The 27,957-nt window shown below is 41.6% G+C and overlaps 1 protein-coding gene across 5 annotated transcripts in view; it reads right to left on the bottom strand.

Annotated features, from left to right (window-relative positions):
• ablim3 (actin binding LIM protein family, member 3) overlaps positions 1-27,957 on the bottom strand; it is a 212,176-nt gene that overhangs the window by 63,947 nt on the left and 120,272 nt on the right. For all 5 annotated transcript variants that reach the window (XR_013548085.1, XR_013548088.1, XR_013548087.1 and 2 more), the window contains exon 7: positions 6,693-6,780. Coding sequence is in view for 1 of the 5 variants with exons in the window: in XM_078411587.1 (XP_078267713.1) it covers positions 6,693-6,780 (88 nt within the window). In the remaining 4 variants the exon portion in view is untranslated. The remainder of the gene's footprint in view (positions 1-6,692; positions 6,781-27,957) is intronic.

Here is a 27,957-nt window from a genome sequence, read left to right as displayed (position 1 = left end):
ATAAAACAGGATTCACTACATTGATTTTTATGTGGTATATTGTTCCAATTTTTGGAATATCATAAAACTAAAAGATCTGGAGCACATCAACAGAGAGTACATTCTTTCATCTAACATGGGAGGATAAGGAACAAGGAATGATTATTTTGCTAAAGTTCAAATGTTTATGATTGATCTCAAATTCGAAAGACTTTTATCTTGCTGCAAAGTGAAATGTCAAATTTTGATCAATAAATGCTGTTTAAATTTTAAATTTGCAGAACGGCACAGTGGAATAGCAAGTAGAGCTGCTGCCCCACAGCGCCAGAGACCTGGGTTTGATCCTGACTTTGGGTGTTGTCTGGGTGGCGTTTGTATGTTCTCTCATGGGTTTCCTCCAGGTGACCCGGTTCCCTCCTATATCTCAAAGACGTAAGAATTGGTAGGTTAATTAGCCTCTATAAAATTGCCCCTGATGTACAGGGAGTGGATTGGGAAGTGGTGTAACCGAATCAGTATGAATGGACGGCGTGGGCTCTGTGGGCCAAAGGGTCTATTTGCATGCTCTATCTCTTTACTAAACTAAATTAAATTCTGTTATGATTCATATACCATTTTGGATCACTGTCCATATGGCGGAGGATATGGAGGATAGTGAGATCGAGGGGGGGGGGGGGGGGGGGTTGATGATATTCTCAGGCATGTTGATATCAAGAAGGAGGAGGTGTTGGGATTCTTGAAAAACATTAAGGTGGATATCCCTAGAGTCTGATGGGATCTATCCCAAGTTATTGAAAGAGGCAAGGTAGAAATTTAGATCTTTGTATCACTTTTCCCCACAGGCTAGGTTCCAGAGGACAGGAGAATAGCCAATGTTATTCCTCTGTTTAAGAAGGGCAAAAGGACACTCAGGAAACTGTAGGCTGGTGAGCCTTAAGTTAATGGCAGGGAAATTATTGGAGAAGATTCTTTGGGATAGGATCCCTTACATCTGGAAGAGCATAAATTTATTAGCTTTGTGCAGGGGAGTTTTTTGAGGAGTTGACAAAGATGATCAATGGGGATAGGGCATCAGATGTTATGTATGGGGTTTTTTAATAAAGCTTTTGAAAAAGTTCCTTATTGGAGGCTGATCCAGAAGATAAAGGCACATGGGATCCATGGAAATTTGGTTGATTGGATTCACAATAGACAATAGACAATAGACAATAGGTGCAGGAGTAGGCCATTCAGCCCTTCGAGCCAGCACCGCCATTCAATGCGATCATGGCTGATCCCTCTCAATCAGTACCCCGTTCCTGCCTTCTCCCCATACCCCCTCACTCCGCTATCCTTAAGAGCTCTATCCAGCTCTCTCTTGAAAGCATCCAACGAACTGGCCTCCACTGCCCTCTGAGGCAGAGAATTCCACACCTTCACCACTCTCTGACTTGGCCTGGCCACAGAAGACAGAGGGTATTTGTATTTTTTCTGACTGGCGGTCTATGACCAGCTGTGTTTCACAAGGATCAGTGCTGGTACGTCCGTCCGTCAAATATATATATAAGTTTGCAGAAGACACTAAAATTGGCAGATCGTGAGGAAGGTTGATTGACAAAATATTCAGCAAAATGTAGGTCAGTCAGAAATATCGGCAGAGAATCAACAGATGGAATTTAATTGGGACCTGTGAAGTGTTGAGGTTTGGATGGTGAAATGTAAAAGAAACCTATATAGTAAATGGCAGGACTCCTAGGAGCATTAATAAATGAAGGGCTTTTGCGGTGCAAGTCCACAGGCCCCTGAAAGTGGTAAAGCAAATAGATAGGGTGATAAAGAAGGCATATGGTATTGATCAGAATAATGAGTATAAAAGTCGGGAAATCGAGTTACAGACGTATAAAACGTTGGTGTATTGTGTGCAGTTTTAGTCGTTGCATTACGTGAAGGATGTAGAGACTTGGGAGAGATTGCAGAAGGGGCTTTTCCAGGATGTTGCCTGAATTAGAGAGTATTAACTATAAAGAAAGGTTGGACAAACTTGGGTTGTTTTCTCTAAGTGTCCGAGGTGGAGAAGCGACCGATAGAAATAAAGGAATTCCACAGGTTATGACAGGGTTCCATTCCTGAGAATTGTTTACAATCTGAACCGTTAGTAAGTCAGAAATGAACAAAAACAGAGTATGGGAAAGGATCACAGAAACAGCAGTAATGGGTGAGCAAGCAGGGGTGAAGAGCCGCCACCATCTGACTTCACTAACTGAATGAGTGAGCGAGTTTACTCAGCGCTCCCGGCTCTACTCTGCTCGACCCAGCCCCTTAGAATTGCAGCTTGGGAGGGGGAGGAGGCTAAAATGGCGCCTTCCCACCCGGCACAAGATGTCTGCATTCCCGCAGCAGCTGGCAAATCCATCCCCATCCATCCCGCCGGTCTCCCAAACGCGTGCTCGTATGTATGGGATATCCATAAGTCGGGCATTCGTAACTCAGTGGAAACCTGTGCCTGAAATTATGTAAGGCACAAAATTAAAGTTAACCTGACAAATTTCTCCCTCATCTCCCCACACAATTTTTGTCAAACTTATTATGCATTTCTCAAGCTCCTTCTCATTGGCAACCAAGTGTGGTCGGATGCAAGCCAGGGCGATGAAGGACAGGCTGTTGCCCATGCAGCACGTCCCCCCTCTCCACGTCGCTGATCGATCCAAAGGAACAGCAGAGCCGTTGCAGCTTGGCACCGGCGCCGTCGCAGGAGCTGCCAGAACGAGGTTGTAGACAACAACGAACTGCCTTAGGGACTCCGACTCTGGATTTTTCTTGAGGTTTACTCCTGGAGCCTTTTCCATGACTGGATATGGCCACAGGGCAGTGAAGGTTTTAGATCAGTTTTCCCTCTCCTAGATGGACTGCCTTCCCAGGCTGACGAGCCTCATCTGCCCAAGACTCGTGAGGGCGGGAGTGTCTACCTTCCCGTCTATAGCACCTGCCCACTGCAGCCTTCATCTGCCTTCCCAGCCGTTGTGACGCTCCACTAAAGTCAGCCATTATCCTCTGCCTGTTTCACCGTTGAGGTCTTGGTCGGTGTAATCATATTACACACCCCAGATTTAGGAGTGATGCAAAAAGAGCAGTGTTCCCCTTCAAGTATCACCCATGTGTAATTAGTGGGGAGCACAAGGAAAGGTGAAGCCTACCGGCAGAAGGAGCTTAGTTTAGTTTAGTAGACAAAATATATAGCAAGCAATTGCAGATCCTGGTTTAAACCGAAGATAGACACAAAAAGAAGGGCCTCGTCCCGAAACGTCACACATTCCTTCTCTCCAGAGATGCTGCCTGTCCCGCTGAGTTACTCCAGCTTTTTGGATCTATCTTTAGTTTAGTTTAGTTAGTTTAGCTATACAGTGCAGAAACAGGCCTTTCTGAGACAGTCGACCAGCGCTCCCCACACACCAACACTATCTTACACACACTGGGGACAATTTACAATTCTACCAAGCCAATTATCCCACAAACCTGTGCATCTTTGGAGTGTGGGAGGAAACAGGAGCATCCGGGAAAAACTCCCACACGTCACCGGGAGAACGTACAAAGTCCGTACAGACAACACCCATAGTCAGGATCGAACACGGGTCTCTGGCACTATAAGGCAACAGCTCAATCTCTATGCCACCATGCCTTCTTTCTATACGAGCTGTGAGCTCAGATTTCCCCCAGTGCTGAACTGTAACTACGCAGTTTATATAGCAGGCTCCCAAAGCACTGGGAGATGCAGTTTTGGCACAAACCCTGAGGAGAGGATGTCTAGGTGTCTCGCCTTAAACATAACTCTTCAGGTTAAAGCATCATGCACATCAGAAACTACTTGGAATGTTTCAAGTGACAAGATGATAAGTGGTGACCACCAAAGTTATTTACTGAGTGCTGCTCAGTAAGCAATTACCAGTGTTTTTTGATAAATGCCATAACAAATCCAATACTGAGGTAATAAATCACACGTGTAAATTTGTACAATGGGGAATATGGTAGATACTGGCTGGAGAGGTTGATGTGAGTTCAGAGAAATACTGAATGGGTTGCCACAGGAGTTAGTTTAGGAAACATTTTCCATCTATATAAAGGCTTAAGAGTTAGATTTCTGGACAATTGGATAACATTTGTGACCCCCTTTGCATTGCTATGCCATGTCCAGATTAAATCTTTTGGTACATGGCATTCGGGCCACTCCAAACCAGCACTGAGCTGATCATAAAACCTGTCTTCAAAAAAGGCAGCCTTGTGATGAGAAGTAAATGGAAGAGAAATAGAAAACAAATGTCTTTATGAGGAACTGTGGAGTGGGTATAGAACAGGGAGGCCTTCTTTTTTTGTACAAGGTGGGAAAGATCAGTTATGACCCCACCGACAAACACCAGACCTTTATCATCAGCACCATCACGGACCTCACCATTTCCGGCGATCTACCCTCCAATGCCTCCAAACTTATAGTTTCCCAGCCCCGGAAGGCCCGATTCTACCTCCTACCTAAAATCCATAAACAGAACTGTCCCGGCAGACCCATTCTCTCTGCCTGCTCATGTCCCACCGAACTTATTTCCACCTACCTCGACTCCATCCTATCCCCCCTGGTTAAATCCCTCCCCACCCACATCCAAGACACCTCACACGGTCTCCATCTCTTCGATAACTTCCGGTTCCCAGGCCCCCACTCGCTCATCTTTACCATGGATGTCCAGTCACTCTACACTTCCATCCCCCACAAGGATGGTCTCGAAGCCCTCCATTTCTTCCTCGACTGTAGAACCAACCAATCCCCATCTACCAACACTCTCCTCCACCTAGCAGAGCTGGTTCTTACCCTTAACAACTTCTCCTTTGATTCCTCCCACTTCCTCCAAACCAGAGGCGTAGCTATGGGCACTCGCATGGGCCCTAGCTATGCCTGCCTCTTTGTCGGGTACGTCGAACAATCCCTGTTCCAGGCATACACCGGCCCCATCCCCGAACTCTACCTCCGCTACATCGACGATTGCATTGGTGCTACCTCTTGTACCCATGCAGAACTCATTGACTTCATACACTTCACTTCCAATTTCCATCCTGCCCTTAAATATACCTGGACTATCTCCGACATCTCCCTCCCGTTTCTGGACCTCACCATCTCCATCACAGGAGACAGACTAGTGACTGACATCTACTATAAACCCACTGACTCGCACAGCTATCTGGACTACACTTCTTCCCACCTGGTCTCCTGCAAAAAGTCTATCCCCTACTCCCAATTCCTCCGTCTACGCCGCAGCTGCGTCCAGGTTGAGGTGTTTCACACGAGGGCATCAGAGATGTCCTCATTCTTCAGGAAACGGAGCTTCCCCTCTTCCATTATAGATGAGGCTCTCACTACGGTCTCTTCTACATCCCGCAGCTCCGCTCTTGCTCCCCCTCCCCCCACTCGTAACAAGGACAGAATTCCCGTCGTTCTCACCTTCCACCCCACCAGCCAGCGTATCCAACAAATCATCCGCCAACATTTCCGTCAACTACAACGGGACCCCACCACTGGCCATATCTTCCCATCCCCTCCCCTTTCTGCGTTCCGCAGAGACCGTTCCCTCCGTAGCTCCCTGGTCCACCCGTCCCTTCCTACCCAAAGAACCCCATCCCCGGGCACTTTCCCCTGCAACCGCACGAGATGCAACACCTGTCCCTTTACCTCCCCTCTCAAGTCCATCCAAGGACTCAAACAGTCTTTCCAGGTGAGACAGAGGTTCACCTGCACCTCCTCCAACCTCATCTATTGCATCCGCTGCTCCAGATGTCAACTTATTTACATCGGCGAAACCAAACGCAGGCTCGGCGATCGCTTCGCTCAACACCTGCGCTCGGTCCGCGTTAACCAATCTGATCTCCCGGTGGCCCAGCACCTCAGCTCCCCCTACCATTCCCAGTCTGACTTTTCTGTCATGGGCCTCCTCCAGTGCCATAGTGAGGCCCACCGGAAATTGGAGGAACAGCACCTCATATTTCGCCTGGGCAGCTTGCAGCCCAGTGGTATGAACATCGACTTCTCCAACTTTAGATAGTTCCTCTGTCCCTCTCTTCCCCTCCCCCTTCCCAGATCTCCCTCTATCTTCCTGTCTCCACCTATATCCTTCCTTTGTCCCGCCCCCCTGACATCAGTATGAAGGAGGGTCTCGACCCGAAACGTCACCCATTCCTTCTCTCCTGAGATGCTGCCTGACCTGCTGAGTTACTCCAGAATTTAGTGAATAAATATTAAGTTCAGGAAATCACTTGCAATGCTTATATTTTGTGTGATCTCGCTGGCAGGTTTCCCAAAGGTATTTCTTCTATGGTAGATGATACCATAGCAGAAAATGTTGTAAAGTGTTATAGTGAATTAAGAAGAACATGCGTAAGAAGGAACTACAGATGCTGGTTTAAACCGAATATAGACACAAAAAGCTGGAGTAACTCCAGCGGAACAGACAGCATCTCCGGAGAGAAGGAATGGGTGACGTTTTGGGTTGGAAATTTAGAGGGAATTGTTGAGGCAAATGTATAAAATGTATCAATTGGGAAGCCTGATAACCATGTGAGCAGGAAAAGAAAACGGAGTGGAATTGTGTTTCAAGAGTTGAATAAGGAAGGAGAGACAAGACCTGAGTGCAGCAGAAGCAGCAGGTTGACAGTCCATTTTGGTGGTGTGTTGTATATTCCATGTAAGTCGCACATACCTGTTAGGTACATTTCTTCTCCTTCTGTGAACATCTGGTGGCATCTGACACACCTTGCACAAGTTGGGTGGTAATGCTTGCCTCCTGCCTAGAAAAAAAACACAATTAAAAAAATAAAACTTGCTGCAAAATTGATGAAAATTACAGACTTTGGGAGCACCCTATCTGATCTCCTTCCATGCTCTCCACAAGGACAAATCTTCATGCTGTGATAACATGGGAAATATCCTCCTTTCCTATGTAATTTTGATTCCAAGGAATCAAATTTGGGCAGCATAGTGGCGCAGCGCTGGAGACCCGGGATCGATCCCGACTACAGGTGCTGTCTGTACAGACTTTGTACATTCTCCCCGTGACTGCGTGGGTTTTCTCCGAGATCTTTGGTTTCCTCCCACACTCCAAAGACATACAGGCTTGTAGGTAAAATTGGCTCGATATAAGTGTAAATTGTCCCTAGTGTGAGTAGATAGTGTTAATGTGCGGGGATCACTGGTCGGTGCGGACTCAGTGGGCCGAAGGGCCTGTTTCCACACTGTATCTGTGAACTAAAGTAAACTAAACATGGTCTCACAAGACTGAATTACAGATTTTTCCAAACTTTACTAATAATGTGTGAATTCCACACCTCAAAGACCCTCAATAGTGTGACCCACTGTCTCACTGCATCATCATAGTGTCACTGGGAGATTAATTTATTTCTTGTAGGTTCAGAATGTTAACAACAGCAGTAGAGACAAGGCACAACTGGGAAATAATATAGTCTCTTCTATGCCTCAGAAAAAAACTGATTTCCAGAAGAAGCAGCTACAGTCTGGAATAAACTGTTTATCTTGTTTGATTGAAAAAATGAAATAGTGCATGAACTTTGATGATGAAAATAATTTATTTGGTGGCCTCGTGCATACTCATTTTCAACAGTAACAGCATCAGTCACTAGGTTTATGTACGTGTATTGCAATTTCCTGATGCAAATATTTAAAAATACATGGATTTGTAAAATTTGGAAACAGTAAAATGGTTTATTTCAAATTTTACTCAAGTATCGCATAGGCATAATCTATTTAACAGTTTATTTAGTTTAATTTAGAGATACATCATGGAAATAGGCCTTTCGGCCCACTGAGCCCACTCCGTCGATTCGCACTAGTTCTTTGTTATCCCGCTTTCTCGTCCACTCCATATACACTAGGGACAGCTTACCGAGGCCAATTAATCAACAAACATGCATGTTTTTGGGATGTGGGAGCAAACCGGAGCACCCAGAGGAAAACTCACACGGCCACACGGGAGATCCTGCAAACTCCACATGGACAGCACCCGAGGTCAGGATCGAACACGGATCTCTGGCACTGTGAGGCAGCAGCTCTACCAGCTGCATCACTGTGCTGCCCTACAAATATAAAATTTGAAATAGAGCTGCCCAAGAAATTAATTTAAATTATTTTTGCTTTCTGCTATGTAAAAGGTCTTCATGTCCTTGACAGCCCAAAGTCATGGTTACTGAGTGTCAGGATTTCTGTCGCACTGATGACTGACATCTGCATGGACAAAAAATGAAAGCATTCTCTCGAGAGATTTACAAGCATTGACAAATCACAGCCAACTCTTTCTGGAGCTTGTCGCATGGCCCCATGTTAACATACAAACTTTACACTTAAAGCAGCAACTGGATATTGTGAAATGAACTAATAAATAACTCACTAATTTGTAAAGTTAATGTGTAGTGGTTCTTAATAAATTCAGTCAGTTGTCATGTGCTTTGCGACAATATTCAAGGCAGATAATAATCTGCTAAATGTCATTTTGGAAAGGCCATCAATGTTGATTAAAATTGCTTACAAATTTCGACACCAGTAGTTTTTCGCCAATAATTTATAATAATACATATTTGAGGCTATATTCTCTCAATTCAATATCAGTAGTATACTCATCACTACTCTTCTATGTAGCATACTTCAAAATAAAACACAAATCTTAGAAATTATTTTGGATTATAGATCATATCTATATATAATGAGAGTGGTTTGTTTATTAGGTGTATTGCATTAACTGCATTTTCCGGTACCGTTATACCAATAATTCTTAACAGTTCTACCATAAGCATATTCAATAAAATATTAGCAGAAGCATGTGTCATTTGGAAGGACTTGTGATGATCCACTTATTAATGCACAGGCATTTAATTTAACACTGCAGCAATTGGATAGCATTACATGAACCAATAAATCACTAACCAATCTGTAAAGTTTATGTGCGGTGGGACTCGATGAATTCAGTCAGTTCTTATGTGGTTTGTTACATTATTACTGGCAGATAATGATCTATTAAATGTTAAACTGGGAAGGCTATTCATTTCCAACGATATTGTTATTGCTATTCTGCTCTGGTAAATCATCACCTTGCCTGTCATCAACATGTTAATTTATTCATGTGGAATCTATCACATTTCAAATATCAATGCCTGCACATATGTGCACCATGCCCACACGCACATTTGAAATATATTTCAAATCTGATGAAATCTTTGGCAATGCAGCAACTTCTTCCACATTCAGGAAATGCCTTTTATACCTTTGGCAGTTCTCCTTTATATCATATCATCATATCATATCATATATATACAGCCGGAAACAGGCCCTTTCGGCCCTCCAAGTCCGTGCCGCCCAGTGATCCCCGTACATTAACACTACCCTACACCCACTAGGGACAATTTTTACATTTACCCAGCCAATTAACCTACATACCTGTACGTCTTTGGAGTGTGGGAGGAAACCGAAGATCTCGGAGAAAACCCACGCAGGTCACGGGGAGAACGTACAAACTCCTTACAGTGCAGCACCCGTAGTCAGGATCGAACCTGAGTCTCCGGCGCTGCATTCGCTGTAAAGCAGCAACTCTACCGCTGCGCTACCGTGCCGCCCTTATTTGATTATTTGATTTTGATTTATCATTTGATTTACTTATTATGGATGTAACCATTAACTGCTCAATCAAATAAGAGGTCAAGGAGATGCTCTCAATAAATAGAACTGCTCTCTAAGGCCAATGACAGAGTTTGTGAACAACAATCAGTTCATCTGAAGGTAATTCAATTTTATCAGCAGAATCTCTTATAATAGAGCATATCCAAACTGCAGTCACAGAATACCACTCAGGTGAATCCCAGGAGACCAAAGCTCAAAGCCCACTGAATTAGAGTTTGTAATTGGTCAAAACATGGTATTATCACTGGTAGCAGTATATAGTTCTTTATTTAAACAAATATCTCTGTTGATTTGCTCAGAACAAAATGTGAAATAATCTGTGTGGAAATAAATACTATCTTTTATCTGATGGGGAAAGTTAACACAAAATAAGTGTATGAGATAACATTTTCTTATTCAGAGCAACAACCTCAATCACTAAACGATACCCCAAAAACCTGCCTATTTTCCACACCAAACACACCTCCCTCCCCACTCCCTCCTCTTTCAGCATTCAGTGTAGAAGAGATTCACTTTAAATTATTTCAAACTCATGTGCTGTATCCAGTGTTCATAACATGGTCTATTTTACATTGGGAAAAGCAGATCATTTTTTTTGTAGTTAACCTGTTTAGCCTGCAGGGGTGACTAAGATCTCCCTGTCAACTGCACCTTTAATTCTCCATCCCTCTTCCACTCTGAACTTTGTTCGTGACCTCCTGCACTGTTATATTGTGCTCGACATAAATTTGTGGAGCAACTCCTTATCTTCCTACCTTCCTTCTGGACATGTTACAGTCTTCCAGAAGTCTGTGACATCGGCTTTGTTTATCTCTCTCCAACAGGATAGCCTGACCTGTTGTGCATTTTACAACTTTTATGTTCTTTTGTTTCTGTTGCCGCACTCTAACCACCCTCATTTTAGAGCTTTGGTTCATTTTCTCTTTTTCTGACTGCCCCCACTCGGGACTAGATGATGTCTACAATTTATGTCCAGTGCAATCCCCTGACCTCACCCTATCTGAGATATTCCCATTGTCTATCTCTCCCTCTCCTACACTCTCTACAACTTGAAAAGTAATGATCTCCTCTCTTTCCCAGTTCTGAGGAAGAATTTTCTACCTGAGAAAGCTACCCAGTTTCTCTATCCACAGGTGCTGCCTGACCTTCTGAGTGTTTCCTAGCATTTTCAGTTTTTGTGTTTTTCTGCACCTGCAGTTTTGTTTTGATTTTTGACTACATTACATTTAGAAACTTTCAAATTATGTTCCTAATGAGGTTGGGTAAGGAGTTCAATTGCAACATTTCAAAGAGTGCATAGCTTTTTTTCCTCAGTTGTCATATTGGAATCTATGTTATTTGGTTTCATTACAGTACCAGTAATTTATTTGTGATTACAATACAGGAACTTTTCCCAATTATTCCAACTGGAAATTATGCTGCTTTAATTTCACATACTTCATTAGCTTAATGTTTTCTCAATGCAAAGTTATTACTCAGTACATAAAGATTTACCAGTCTAATTCTTACTTCCTGTAATGAGGGGAAAAAAAAGTTTCAAATGAACACATATATTCAGTATATTTTAAACTGGTAATACTAAGGGTGAAATTCCATCTTAATACTTTTTTAAGGATTGGCCGTCTATTTTACTTGTGTTTGGGCATTCTGTTTTATTGAGTTGCCTTGTGCTGATGTCTAGCTGACAGGTCCACAGAGAGCCACTGTCTGGGGCAGCACATGCATCTGTGCATTCTGGACTTTGGCTCGCTGCATTGTGGACGTGTCAAATGCTTTGGAGCATGCCAATCAGATTTGCCACGTTTTCATTGGCCCCCTTCATCTGATTGGGTTACCGACCTCCATTAAAGTGACACAAAGTGCTGGATAACTCAGCAGGTCAGGCAGCATCGTGGGAGAACATGGGTAAGTGATGTTTCAGGTTGGGACCCTTCTTCAAACGGTCCCGACCAGAAACATCACTAATCCATCTTCTCCGGGCATGCTGCCTGATCCGCTGAGTTACTCCAGCACTTTATGTTTTTTTGTAAACCAGAATCTGCAATTCGTTGTTTCTCCATTGAAGAGGCATTTGCTGCTGGGCGTATTTCAATTAGCAATATTGTTTTAATTGATTTAAGTCAAATTAATTAGTTTTATGTGATCTTAATTTTATTTAAATTAATTATGCAAAGTTTGTTTTACTTTAATCATTTTCAACTCTTCCTAAATTTGTGAACAGTGTAAAGGTTTCCTACAACATGAGTTGTCAGAAGGCCATCAGTCTATAGGCAGTCTATAGACCTCAGTAGGTGCTTCCTGGGGCATACTCGTTGCTGGCAGAACACTCTGTCTCTGGGAATGACTGGGGAAGTGTAGCTTCACAGTCTCCAGAAGCCACACAGTGCACAAGACCAGTGTGTCTGCATGGGGTGTGAGTGTTTGATTTCAATATTGAGAAATGAGTACAACTGCTGGCTGAAATTCCCTCTTGTGCTTAGTGCAAGCAATTGAGTATTTTTAAAGTCCTTTACAACTATGATATAATGAGTATAATGATAACGATAAAAATGCGCTGATATATGGACAGAATTCAAACTTTTGAATGTTAGTTGAGAAGAACTGCAAGATCAAGCACATGAACCATAATTATTAAATAATTGATTTATAGTCTTCAAATATTTGCACCAATAAATATTTGCATCCAATGAATTTAAGTTAGGTAGAGCTCTAGGGGCTAGTGGAATCAAGGGATATGGGGAGAAGGCATGCACAGGTTACTGATTGTAGATGATCAGCCATGATTTGGCTCAAAGGGCCAAATGGCCTCCTCCTGCACCTGTTTTCTATGTTTCTATAACATATATTGAAGGAAAATGATAGTCAGCAAAGATATTTCACCAACAGAGATAATAATTCTTCTGAATTCCTCCACACATATAATGATAAAACTACAAAAACATAAATGTTGCTCAACTGATAAGAAGCATATAAGTTCATAAGTGATAGGAGCAGAATTAGACCATTCGGCCCATCAGGTCTACTCTGCCATTCAATCATGGCTATCTCTCCCTCCTAATCCCATTCTCCGGCCCATGACCCCTGATACCATACTAATATTACTACAAACATTAGTGAAATACTTGTATTTAATTAATTAAAAATAGTCTTAAACACTTTGCATGTTGTTCTAATATTATTTTGGACCTCACAATGAAATCTTGAATTAAGCTCAATTTTGGAGGGCTTGTTGTTCAGATCTAAACTTAGTTTGTTGAGGAAATAATCATTTAGAAAATCACAATTATTTGTGTTGTGGTCAAGAAATCAAGTCACCGGTGTGTTTTCTTACTGCCCCTCTTGCCTTCCCTCCTACCTACCTGCCTCTCTTTAGTTCTTTCTGAATATTAAATGTAAATTCTCTCATGTTTGATGTTGTCAGTGTCGTCTTAATCGTTTAGTTGTCTGCTGCTGCCTTATTAACACCATAAGAAATAAGAGCAGGAGTAGGATATTTGACCTGTGAATCTGCCTTGCTATTTATCAAAATAATGGCTGATCTGTCTCAGCACAATGTGCCTGTACTATTCCCATATCCCTTGATTTCTTTAAAATGCAGAAACATATTGATCTCTGTTTTGAATGAACTCAATGATGGAGTCTCCACAGACCTCTGGAATAGAGAATTCCACAGATTCATCTCTGTGTGAAGAAAGCAGTTTCTCCTCTGGAGTTTATTCCAAATGGAGGTGAATGGCAGGACTGGTGTACTTTTAAGTTGCAATTCCATATCTCCCAAGTGGATTGGGTGGTAAAGAAAGCTTACAGCCTACCTGTCTTTGCCGATCAGGACATTGAGTATAAAAATTGGCAAAACCTGCCTAATACTTTGATTAGGCAACATTTTAAATTCTGTTTCTGCTGCATTATGAGAATGATTGGGAAGCTTTGGGTAGGCTGCAGAAGAGGTTTAATAGGAAGTTGCCTGGATTAGAGAATATTAACTATAGGGAGGGGTTGACAAACTTGTTATCAGCATCAGAGGCTCAGGGTCAACCTGATAGAAGTATATACGATTCTGAGAAGCATAGATAGGGTATATTGGGTAGATAGTCAGAGTCTTTTTCCTTGGGTGGAAATGTTAAATACTAGAGGGCATAGATTTAAAACGAGAAGGGTAATGTTTAAAGAAGATTTGCAAGGCATGTCTTTTTACACTGAGTGGTAGGCGTCTGGAACGTGCTGCCACAGGAGGTATTGGAAGCAGGTGCGAAAATAACATTTAAGAGGCATTTAGGCACATGAATATGCATTTAGGTACATGAATAATAAGGCCATTTGCAGGTAAATGGGATTAGTTTAAATTGTTATCGTGGACAGCACAGACATCGCAGAATAAAGAGCCTGATATTGTACTGTTCTAAATTTAATGTTCCTCATTGCAATCCTAAAAGACCTTGGTAAGAAATACGTAGAATGATTTAAAAATCTTGAATTAATTTCAAAATAAATATCCTGCACTTAAACATTCAAAACAATATATAAATAGTCTGCTGTTCCACTGTCTATCCACACTGCACCATATGTTTGACAAGCTCTTCAACATTCTTGTCATAACCCAAATCTTTGGCTGGAGAAATATAAATCTTTCTGTGGTTGCAATTTTACTTTTCTTAGCCAAGGTTAAGTAAGCATTAAACTGATGTCCAGAATGACAAAGAATTTTTTTTGCTGTGGTTTCACAAAGATGGAAATAAAATGGTACTGATAAAAACAATTGCCAAAATAAATAATATGATATTGTCATAATGAGAATGTTGCTGTGCCATAAAAGTTAATGTAAATGCTTCCTTTGTTAATTAAATGTTACCTTGGTTAAAGAGGTGAAAGAATTACAGGACCATCAAATGCTTCAACTTAATTTTAAAATATTATACAGGCTGCAACCTCAGGTAGAACATCTGAGAACATCTAATTGCACTTGAAGAGAAAAGTAATAGTTATTTCTTACACCTGTACAGAAATGGTGAAAATAAGGCAGGCTAAAATCTTTACTATCATTAAAATCTTACTATTAGTAGCAATCATTTGCTACTTACTCCTTTAAATACTGAACAGGATTTGTAAAGAGTAAATGTGAACTGAACATTTAAAAATGTTCCTGAGCTAATTACAGCCCACAAAGGTCAATTCAAACCACAATCAAGAATTCACACAAGCATAACCCAGAGGCAACAATTATCATCCACTTGTGTGAGTCAGTTGTAAATTGTTAAGAAGTGATGCTAATCTCACAAGGAGGGTAAATTGTTCCTGGCTATCTTGGTGGATCTTAGCACATAATTGCTCACAGGTTGATGGCATGGGTGGCAGTATGGAAGCACACTTGTGGTTGGAGATGTTAACACCATCCAAATAGAATTTAAAGGGACACTATGGTTTGGGGAGAAATTCCATAATAGGGTTTAAAATATTGCGATCTCATTTAAAGGTATTTAACTGCATCGCAGAAACGTTTGGTAGACACAAAATGCGGGAGTAACTCAGCGGGTCAGGCAGCATCTCCTCCATTGCCAGAGTGAGGCCCAGTGCAAATTGGAGGAACAGCACCTCATATTTCGTTTGGGAATTTTACACCCCAGCGGTATCAAGATTGATTTCTCTAACTTCAGATAGTCCCTGCTTTCTCTCTCTATCCCCTCCCCCTTTCCAGTTCTCCCGCCAGTCTTCCTGTCTCTTACTACGTCCTATTTTTGTCCCGCCCCATCCCGACATCAGTCTGAAGAAGGGTCTTGACCCGAAACGTCACCCATTCCTTCTCTCCAGAGATGCTGCCTGACCCGCTGAGCTACTCCAGCATTTTGTGTCTACCTTTGATTTAAAGCAGCATCTGAGGTTTTCTTTCCTACACATCTCGCAGAAACATTTGTTATTTTTGGATGGATTAAGCCACAGGAGATTAAGAAACCACAAACAAATATGAAAGGAATGGAAACTCAAGGCTTAAGTATGAACTTGGTGGGACATGCTAGAGGAGCAACTGGTCTGTGTGTGGTAGTTGTTAACCTGGATGCGGCATGGTATGAATGAACTGTGAGGAGGCCTTCCATCTGTGGCATCTCATATCACCAAACCATACTTCTCTGACTGTGTCTGGATGGGAGGCAAGTGGAGGTTAAGTTTAATTCTGCAGCTGGCTGGGCCTGTCAGTGAATGTACTGACTCTGCGATGTAATTTGACTCAGTTTGTAATAAATATTACAGACTTGTTCTTAGCACAGTTCAGACCCTTCAAATCAATTGTTGCCAATTAACATATGATAGTGGCCCAATGTTCATAAGTGATAGGAGCAGAATTAGACCATTCGGCCCATCAAGTCTACTCTGCCATTCAATCATAGCTGATCTATCTTTTCCTCTTAACCCCTTTCTCCTGCCTTCTCCCTATAACCCTTGACACCTGTGCTAATCAAGAATCTATCTATCTATCTCTGCCTTAAAAATATCCATTAACGGCCTCCACTGTGTTCTGTGGCAATGAATTCCACAGATTCACCACCCTCTGACTAAAGATATTCCTCCTCATCTCCTTCCTAAAGGAAAATCCTTTTATTCTGAGGCTATGACATCTGGTCCTAGACTCTCCGACTAGTGGAAACATACTCTCTGATTCCACACTATCCAGGCCTTTAACTATTCGGTAGGTTTCAATGAGGTCCCCCCTCATCCTTCTAATCTCCAGAGGCCCAGTGCCGTCAAATGCTCATCAAATGTGAACCCACTCATTCTTGGGATAATTCTCGAAAACCACCTCTGGACCCTCTCCAGCACCAGCACATCCTTCCTCAGATATGGGGGCCGAAATTGCTCACAATACTCAAATGTGGTCTAACCAGCACCTTATAAAGCCTCAGCATACTGCCATTCAGGTTTTACTGGATAATGATAAACTTGTCTTCTTAGGCCCCCCTCGGACATGGCTGACCATGGGTGATGCAACCTAGTTGGCTGCTTGCTCCACACCTCGGCTAGAGCAACGTTGCTTGTGGCTGAAGAGACCAATGTGGGAGTGACAATCTCTGTCGCAAAGATCACATTTGTGTGTGGACTCTGGTCTGTTGAAGTTGCTGCGCTCCTTTCTCCGTGCCCGCTTGTCTGCCGCTGCGTTCATCAGTTTCTCTTCCCCCGTTTTGAGATGTTGGTTCAGGGTACCTCTCCACCTCGTACAGTCAGCTGCAAGGCTCTTCCAGGACTCCACATTGATGTTGAGCACCTTCAAATCTCTCTTGCAGACATCCTTGTAACGTAGCTGGGGGCGGCCGATGGTTCTCCTCCCAGATGTCAGCTCTCCATAGAGGATGTCTTTTGGAATACAGCCATCCTCCATGCGGTGATAAACTTTTATGCCTTCTTTAATAGGCCACCATGCTGTTTGGGGTGTTTCTACACAATCAACCAGCATAAATAATAATGGCTTTCTACAATCTTTCCTGAGGGCGGGAACATTGTTTTTTCATTAATTGGCAAAGTGAGATATGTACACCTCGATTCACATGGGCATAAACCTCCACTTAAGTAACCTGACCCTGCTGGCATCCCTTCAATTAGCTTCTTCATTTACTGCATGAAATCTGAATTAAAGAGTTGTCTGTTTGGAAATCCATCGTGGCCTGTCATCTTGTTGGAGGCAGAAAACAAAGTAAAACAACAGCTCAGAAAATCATGAAAATCTAAAAGCAGACGTAAAATGGATAAAATCTCTTTATGTATAGGAAGGGACTGCAGATACCGGTTGATACCGAAGATCGACACAAAATGCTGGAGTAACCCAACGGGTCAGGCAGCATTTCTGGAGAAAAGGAATAGGCGACGTTTTGAGTCGGAACCTTTCTTCAGTCTCCAGTCTATCTTAGATAATATCTCTCAATGTTTTCTGCCATTTATTTCCTGTATCGCCAGTCTTGTCTCAACCTGGATGTCCACTTAAAAGGATGATAATCAGAAGCATCGGAGTTACTATTCAATCATAATACATTACATTGACTAGGAATCATTAATTCCCACTGTTTGCCTGCGTACGATGCACACACAAACAAAAATTACGTTAAATGCCTCAATATTCAGGCTAATTCCTATGGTAAAATAGTGTAGATCAGGTGTTGCCCGCAAAAAAAATGGCCCTGGTAATTCTAATCAAGTTGGCATCATCCTTTACATTCATTTAAATTACTGACAACAATTGCAATGAGATTCTCATAAACCCTGCTCCATTACAGAAATCAGCAGCAGTGCACATGCTGATCGCAAAGAATCTCTCCTGTCATTCCGAGTGCAACTGGGAATTTTAACATAATCAGCTTGATGGATTGTTTTAATGAATTGTGGAAGTCATTAAATATTTCTATGCAACATGCCTCGTGAGCATCAGGGGAATAAAACATTATTGAGTTCAGATAAAAACATTTTAAAGCATTGTCATAGTGAGTTTTGTAATGTTAATTCAAATACTGCAAAAAACATTAAAAAAAACATCAGACAGGGGGGGAAATCAACTTTCCTGCCTTCACCTAAATACTTTTAATCTAAAGAGGATGTATTCACTTTTCTTTTGTTCTGACTTACAATAGAGAATATTAACTAGTTTTAGACAAACAGGTTTCGAGGGAACTTATTCTGATCCTCACTACACCACTTCACAGGTCACAAGATGGACTAATGAAAACCATTTGCTTGATTTTAGTCTCCTTTATTCCTAGTCGAACACTGCCCTTTGATTTAGTTATACAATTTAGAAAACTGTCTGCTATTCCTCTTCTGCTGAATCAGCACTGAACGATTCCCCACATTAATCCCCACTGTCTCCAATTCAGAAGATGCATTTGTCTTCTACTTGCAAGTGACAAGCAGTAATTTAAGGACTGCCATGTATAGATATAGATTCAACCATTGCCTGATTCTTGAGTAGCGCAGACCTGAGATTTTACTACAAAAGTCAAGCAACCATTGATCATTTATTGTGTTTGAAAGAGTGGAATAGCTCAGTAGAAATATTGCTTGGTAAATTTCAAGCAGGAATTAATTATTTTACGTCTATATCATTAGAACAATTCTTAATTTGGCTTTTTAATCTAACTTTTACACTATTTTAATTCATTTAGTGGATGACACAATTGGCAGCATTTATTTCTTATTCCTAAATGCATTTGAGAATATGATGGGGAGCTGCTTTCTTGAATTGCTGCACTTTCGTTTAGTTTAGAGATACAGTGCAGAAACAGGCCCTTCGGCACCCCGAGTCCGACCATCGATTCCCTTACACTAGCACTATCCTACACAAGAGGGACAATTTATATTCTTTACCGAAGCCAATTAACCTACAGACCTATACATCTTTGGAGTGTGGGAGGAAACTGGAGCACCATGAGTAAACTCACACAGTCTCGGGGAGAACATACAACCTCCATACAGACATCACCCATAGCCAGGATCAAACCGGGGTCTCTGGTGCTGTAAGGCAGCAGCTCTACTGCTGTGTCACTGTGCTGCCTACAGTTCATGTAGCAAAAATACTCTCCAGTGTTATTTGGTAATGAGCTCCACGATTTTGATGCAGTCATGGTGTTAAGGAGCGTAAATATATTTCCTGATCAGAATGGCATTCCTGTGCATCTGCTTGTCCTCATAAGTGGTACAGACTGCAGGTTTGAGAAGGTCAGTGAAGAAACTTCTTAAAAGTTGAGGGTTGATTCAGATGTTGTGTAATCATGTTAAAAATGTCAATGCAAATTGACAGCACATTCTAATTCTCTGGGAGAAAATGAATCAGAATTAATATCAGGACATTTAAGAGCACAAAAACATGAAATAAGAGTAGGAGTAGGCCAAGTGGTTCCATGAACATGTTCTGCCATTCAACAAGTTCATGGCTGATCTTCAACCTCAACCACTGTTTTCCAGTCCTTTCCCATTACCCTTGATTCCTCCAAAAATAATAAATCTATCAGTTTGACTGTCCTCCGGATTCAATTTTACTTTGTATGCCTTGTTGTCACTTTCCCCAAGCTAACAACGATCTATTCTACATTTTCCATGATCCTCGTCCCGTTTGATCTCTCATTTTCACGCCTTACCCTTCTATATCCCTCGTTTCCTTCTCCCCTGATTCTCAGTCTGAAGAAGGGTCTCGACCTGAAACGCCACCCATTCCTTCTATTCAGAAATGATGCCCATCCCGCTGAGTTACTCCAGCATTTTGTCATCTTTGGTGTAAACCTGGATCTGAGGTTCCTTCCTACACAAATCTATCTATCTCGGTTTCGAATGCAATCTTTGGCTGGGCCATCACAGTTTTCCGGAGTAGAGAATTCTAACGATTTACTACCATTTGAGTAAAGAAATTCCTCTTCATTTCAATTCTAGTAACCTACCCCTTATGTTGAAGCCTAGTTCTAGAATCCTTAATCAGGGGCAACATCCAATATCTGTCAATTTGTTGTTTTCCATTTTACATTATCATGTGAAGTCAAGATCGACCCGTGACTAACTCTAAATATCCTGTGAGACTTTGCTGAAATAACAAATCTGGAAGACTAGAATTTTGTTTTGAACTCCCCTTAATTTTTACAATCCTACATCCACACCCATTTCAACAGCTGTTCATGTGTTTTTACTACTTATTCTGCCGGACCATAGAAGTGCCTGTACAAACAAAGGCAAGCCTTTAAATATAAGGCAAGATGGATAATGAAACATTATATTTCATAGGTAACCTGCAACAATAACATTGAATGTAACTCATGATACCATACAACATGCCTCCAGTGTTGCTAAGGAATGACAACTGTGAAAATGCATTTAAATCACTGAAGCGTGCACGTGGAAAAAAATAAACCATGCCTGCTGCAATTTGAGGCATTTTAATTTCACCCTTATTCAGGGTGCTGCCTAATCCATTAAACTCTTCTCTGCCAATCATGCAGCAGTACCCATTTCCCGTTGCACCCCTCCAAAATCATGAGCCCCAAACTTTCGTTAAAATGTTTAATTAAACAGACCCAGAATATTCTTCGGGGTCAGTGCAAATCTGTCAAGCATCATGTTTTACCAAATCTATGCTAGTGGCTTCACTGACATGGAAAATACAGTCTTGAGTGCTGGCAGGATATTTCATCTTGAGTACATTATAATTTCACCTCATTCTTTGCCAATTTCCGTGCATGTTGTTTCCAGCACTAGTCCCCAGAGAGTGAATATGAATGGGAGTTTTCACCTTCTCGTCCTAGGGTAGCATCACTATTGTTGCTTAAGAAATGACCAGCTAATTTGGCAGTGCGGAGAAAACAAACCTGTTATATCTGGCTCAATTACACAGTGCATTTATCAAGAAAACAACACTGGGAGCTAATGGATGAATAGAGTGTAAAAACCGGAATGTATTTTGCAGTCTTTCCACCATATTATTCATAATATAGCTTTTCCTCAGTGTCACTACTGGGGAAGGAATTAGGGTTGACAGGATTATTTTATTGCGATGTTATAATACCTGACCTTTTTGAAAAGGATCACACATATTTTGACTTTGTTACATCAGTAACCTTATCTCGGAAATCCCAGTATGCTCTTATGCCATAAGTCAGGAGGGATTTATGTGCAGTTTATCTAATTTCTTCTCACACATATCTCCCCACAACATGCGTTAGTTGTGCATTAATGCCAATGCAACGGCATCAAGAAATATGACAATGTGTTCATGCTGTAGGATTAAACATTATTAAATCTCATGGTTAGTTAAAGGATAATCCACAACATATGTTATTGCTCAAAGATATACACAAAAAGCTGGAGTAGGCAGCATCTCTGGAGAGAAGGAATAGGCGCCGTTTCATGTCGAGACCCTTCTTCAGACTCTATATATTATTGCTCAATACTAATTGTATTCAAGAATGATAAAAAAATAATTGGGTATTTGCTCGGAAAATCTTAATTTTACCTGCTAGCAATTAGATATTATTTTGTTATTTTGGTGGCATTTGTTAGCTTATTTGAAATCACATTTGGAGATATTTTCAGTTCAATTCATAGGATGTGTGCGTCACCCCACAGACCAATATTTAAAGCCTAGCTTTAAACGTCTTTGGCTTGCTTGATTATTTCAGGCAGTTACGAGTCAATCAGATTGCAGTACGTTCAGAGTCACGTAGAAGCCAGACATGGGAACAGACTGTTCAGTTGTCAAATGTACTGGCAATGGAACAATGAAATTCTTGTTTGCTGCAGCTTAACGTGTCCTTTAAAGCAATAACACACAAATAAATATACAATCATCAATAATACAATACACTAATAATCACTATGTAACCAGACCTTAATAGTGCTAAACCAAAGTCTGCAGTGCAACCAAAACAAAATCCATAGAAGATCAAAGTTACTGTGTATATATTTAGTTGTGCAATGTTCAAGAACCCAATGATTGCTGGGAAGAAGCTGTTCTTCAACCTGGAGATCACGGTTTTCAGAGTCCCGAATCTTCTTCCCAATGATAGTAGTGGATGAAAGCATGACCAAGGAGTTGTGGGTCTTTGATGATATGAAGTGTTTTTTTGAGGCAATGGGTCCTATAGATCCCTGTAATGATGGGCAGTGTCTACTGCACTCTGCAGCCTCCATCATTGTGAGTTGACCTACTTGGCCATTCCCAGTTTGCATGGTAAAATTGTAATTATAGAATAATAAATCTAGGCCTCTAATTTACTAATCCACAATGTAACCAGCACATTACCCTATCTCTCAACTATGGATTTCATGGGATTCAAGATTTCTGCACAGATTAAGAGATTACATATTCACTTACATCAGTTTTAAACCACTAGGATTGGCTATAGTATTCTAAATTAATTACCATAATTGGTATTAAATCCTCAATAGATAAAAACTGCAATCTTCAGAAGAATCAAATGAAGGAATCCGCTGTTACAAGATTTTAGGGTGAATGTCTCCTACTCAAATAAAAGGGATAATGAGTCTTTCCAATCTACCAATCTTGTGTACTGTCTTTGGTCACAATGTGACTTCCTCTACGGTCGAGAATCCAAATCCAAAGTGGTGATTGCTTGGCAGGGCAGCTGAGTTTAGTTTGCAGGGGTAATCCCAAGCTTCCTGATACCTGCTACTTCAATTCATCAGCCCTCATTATAACAGGCCAAGTCAGTGGATATTTTGAAGGCAGGGATAGACAAATTCTTGATTAGAGCGGGTGTCAAGGGTTTATGGGGAGGAAAATGGGATTAGGAGGCAGAGGTCAGCCATTACCTAGTTGATTGAATGGCAGAGTGGACTCAAGGGGTCGAATGGCCTAATTCGACTCCTATAACTTGTCCTTCCACACTGTTATAATGAGATCCAATGAAAAGTTTAAGAACAGCACTTCATCCCACATCTGGGTATGGTCTGAACTCAACTGTGCTGAATATCCTTCTGAACTCAATCTCTAATTTATGATAATTTATCTGCTCTGTGTGTGTTTCAGTTTTTCAGCGTCTGCAATTGTTATGATCTTCTTTAAGGATGGCTCATTGGCTTGCAAACTATTAAAGGCAACCTGATATTTTCAAAAGAGAATACATTAAGTTTTCACTCTCACGAGATTGATTTATTGTTTTCTGTGATTAATGATACATTGAAGTATACACTTAGTGAAGTTAGGAATCCTTAATTAAACTAACATAATAATGAGAACAATTAAATTTACCACGAGATTTAAGTAATGTAGTGTCAAAGATGTGTACATTTGAGATAAAAATTTATCACCTTCAAACTTGCGTTAAAAACGTGACTGTAGAACTGTTTACTGTTGCCAACTAGGTAACTTGCTTTTGTGATCATGACAAGGCCACTCAACATTTCTAAATATTCTTGATTATGTAGAGTTTCTTCCTTGGTATTTGGACAGATGTGAGCTATCAGAATTGGCCAGATAAACATATGTTATTTATGGTTTATGGATTAAGGACTGTCAGGAGACAGGGAAAAGGAAATGACCAGTCAATAGACAATAGGTGCAGGAGTAGGCCATTCGGCCCTTCGAGTCAGCATTCAATGTGATCATGGCTGATCATTTTCAATCAGTACCCCGTTCCTGCCTTCTCCCCATACCCCCTGACAGTCATTAATCATCTTTTACATATCAATTCTACATGATCCTGCAGGCTGAAAAGAATAGTTCTGATGTTTTATGGCAATACCGGCTGCATGTAAGCCATTTTGTGGCCAAATGGGGAGTTTGACTGATGTTTGACAGAAACATTATTGGCATATGCATCTGCTCTGTGGCTCAGCAGTCAGCCACATCGCAAACAAATGGCTACATTAATCCTGACTGTCTGACATAGATCCTCCATGCAACAATGAATCGGGTAGCCTTTTTATATCTTGTGTTCTTCCTGCCAGGTGTAAGGATGCTTCTACTCCTTTCGACGGAATTGAATTTGAAAGGGCAGTCTGCATTTTACAGCAGTGCTTGGAGACTTTTCTTTTGCAACATGGCAACCCTTACTGATTGCACACACATCGTTCCAGGTCAAACCATCATGCAGCAGGGAATCGCTGAGGGTGTGACACATTGGAATAGTCGTTGAATACAGCAGGCAGATTCCAAGTCAGCCTTGTAAATATCAGCGCAATAAATGAGATGGAGTGAAAGCTAAAGTGGTTTCTGAATTCTGATCATTTAATTTTTTTATCTTGTGAATAATTGTTAAAAATGGCAAGGGGCTACACCAACTCTTCAGGTACATTTAACAAGTGCGAACATCCAGTGCACAGGAGACACGGACAATGATTCTTGTGGGTCTAAACAAAGCTTTTGGTCTAACTCCCGACCTTGAAAACCAATCCAAACTTCATTGAGGAAGCCACTCAATGCCACTGTTACCAGGGGACCACAGTGCCTTCCTCTTTTTCAGTAGTGTCAGATTTATTGAGTCGTCATAATGGAAAATGGTGGGATTGGTGCTGATAATGTCTTTGGGCATAAACAATGTGGAAAATTTTCGAAGGAGGTATACATGTAAACGGATTCATGTGGTGAACTTCATAAGTTTAGAGGAGGGTTAGGGCTGGTGCCCTTTCAGGTGGGCTGTGGAAGGTCAAACCTAATTGCCAAGAGTGCTCAGCGCTGTTTATTAGTAATTAGATTTAGTGGCAGTGCCATCAAATTGTGCGTGGTTGGATTATCATTGTATGTGGTTGAAACAAAGAACTGCAGATGATGGCTAATGCACAAAAGGACACAATGTGTTGGAGAAACTCAGTGGATCAGTCAGCATCGCTGGAGAACATGGATAGATGACGCATCTTCAGACTGCTTCAGCCTGCTAAGTTACTCCAGCAATTTGTGTCTTTTCACTTTAAAAGTAGGTGCCAATGCTGCTGGTCTGCATCACCGGTTCAAGCTGCTGTTCAAGCTGCAACTCTGGGGGAAAGGAGGAGGAGGTGAGGGGGGGGAGGGGTTGGGGGAGCGGCTGCCTGGACACAGAGCAACGGGAGAAGGAGACAGTGGCGGTAGTTGAGCGGACAGACCAAAGGAAGAAGTGGTAGTAGGTGAGAGGGGAGGGAGGGGAAGGGGCCCCACAATGACCGAGCCCATTCTGTTGTGGTGGTGACCTGAAGAAAGTGCTGTCTCCAGGGGCTACAACGTGATCAGCAACAACAGTCGCTTCAACTGGACCGCGAAGGACTATGGTAGGTGAAGAAGGGCTTGTTGGTGCACCTTGCGGCTGGGGACGCGCTGCGAGTCGGTGGTCTGTCCACTATAACCAAAATACATTAAAAAGGGGGTTAAACCCTGTTAAAATTAGGGTTTACAGTACCTGCATGACACTGCATGACACCACATGCCCTATTTTCTATTCAAAATGTGCATGTTCACAACATCCAGTACACATGTATGTCAAAGAAATCAGGGGGCAGTTGAGTTAAAAACCCTGATTTTTTCGTATGTGAATGTTGACACGTAGACCATGCACTGCATAAAATGCTTGTTAGACAAAATTCTGGTTTGGACATATGACATTCATCCTTGAATATATCGTGGAGTCATATAACAGAAAACAAACCCTTTGGCCATTATGTCCTTGATGACCCAGTACTTGGCCCATAACCTTCAACACCTTAGTGATTCAAGCTTTCATAAATATGACATATGTGTTGTGAGAATATCCATTGCCCTCATCCACCCAAGCAACGCATGTCATTTTCTAACCAGATTTGCCGAGCAAAAATCCTTCCTCCGAACCCCACCAAACTTCTCCTTTGCATGAAATCCATGCCCTCTTGTTTCTGCCATCTTCCTATTAACTGCCCAGCCTACATTTCCTAATAATATTGTGTATCTCTGTCGGGTTCACCCTTGGCCTCCTTTGACCCAAGAAAAACAAACCCAGCCTCTCCAGTCTCCTCTCATAACAGAAATGCTCCATCCCAGCCACCATCCTGGTGAATCTTATCTCTATCCTCTCACAATACACCAGCTGCAGCCTAACCAGTTATAAATCAATTATAACTTTACTATGTCTATTTATACTATATCAATTATAAAGGTCATTACATGAGCCCATCATAAAACTGCATTGCAGGCTCAAGGTTGGCATTCATTTCCATTCTTCTTTGAATTTGCACTTTTTCCTCAATCCAATACTTTATTTCCTGAACCAATAGCAAGCAAAGAGTAAATATTCTTTTTCATACCTGCCATTGAGTGCCATCATAATCTAAAAAATTTGGGTGACCACGTGGCCATATTTATTTAGAACCACTGCTTATTGCATGTTTACTTTAGTTTAGTTCAGTTTTAGAGATACAGCATGGAAACAGGCCCGTTGGCCCACCAAGTCCACACTGACCACGGACCTCCACACATTAACACTATCCTATACACATTAGGGGCAATTTACACTTATACCAAGCCAATATACCTACATACGTGTACGTCTTTGGAGTGTGGGAGGAAACCAAGATCTCGGAGAAAACCCATGCAGGTCGCACAAACAGACAGCACCCGTAGTCGGGATCGAACCCGGGTCTCTGGTGCTGCAAGCGCTGTAATGCAACAACTACCGCTGCGCCACCGTACCAATTAGAAGGGAACTACAGGTGTCTTGGCAAACCATGCCAGCTTAAAATTGTATGGAAGAAAATAGGAACGTTTTACACCACATTACTGACCTATGCAAGAAAAAGGGGAAGCATTATTTTGATTAAATATGGTGGTGAATCTATTAATTGATTTTATAATGTAATTAGAGCTAACCTCCAAAATTGTTACAGCATTCTGATGTAGAGTAACCACAAAAACATCTCAACGTATTACTTCTGGACTCAATATGAGATACAGTGAATTGCTGCAGTAGATTTTGATTTGAATGCACAGTTGAACATGAACTGTATTCTCAAACCACCAAGCAAAATCTATGCTCCAAAATGGTTCACAGTGCAAAGATTTTTATGACTGGGAATGAAACTAGACCTTATTACACTTGATCCCAGTTATTATCTGCAGCAAAATAAAAAATAAAAAAAATTCCTGAAGCCATTTACGATTTCACTAATTGTTGTTTGTGCCATTCTCTCCAGTATTTATGCATGATGTTTTGCTTTATGAATGTCATTATCTCCTGATCTATAAAGGCTGACTATTAAACACAAAATAATACCCACAATTAGTATATTATAATTCTGATAAACTTCACTTGGAAATTAATTAAATATATACACAAAGAATGGATGAGCAATTGAATAGAAAAACACAAGCCATTCCATCAGTATGAGAATATTTAAAATGAATAGATGAATGCATCACCAGTTTTTATTCCAGATTAACAGTACAGACAGTTCCCGACCTATGTAAGGGTTACGTCCCGTGGACCCTTGCCTATGTCAGATGTTGTGTAAGTTGGAAACGGAAGTGCTACTGCGCATGCATAAATTTACTATTTCAACATGGAGACCAGGGGGGAGTTCTGACACAAAACCACTGGGGAGGTCTGACTCAGAGACCATGTGGGAGCTCTGACACGGAGACCAGGGGGGAGCTCTGACACAGAGACCACATGGGAGCTCTGACACGGAGACCAGGGGGGAGCTCTGACACAGAGACCACGTGGGAGCTCTGACACGGAGACCAGGGGGGAGCTCTGACTCAGAGACCATGTGGGAGCTCTGACACGGAGACCAGGGGGGAGCTCTGACACAGAGACCACGTGGGAGCTCTGACACGGAGACCAGGGGGGGGGGCTCTGACACAGACA

The sequence above is a fragment of the Rhinoraja longicauda genome, chromosome 14, assembly GCF_053455715.1.
Source record: "Rhinoraja longicauda isolate Sanriku21f chromosome 14, sRhiLon1.1, whole genome shotgun sequence".
Lineage (NCBI taxonomy): Eukaryota > Metazoa > Chordata > Chondrichthyes > Rajiformes > Arhynchobatidae > Rhinoraja > Rhinoraja longicauda.
Note: the sequence above shows the minus strand (reverse complement) of the source record. Positions and strands in the feature narration are given on the sequence as shown.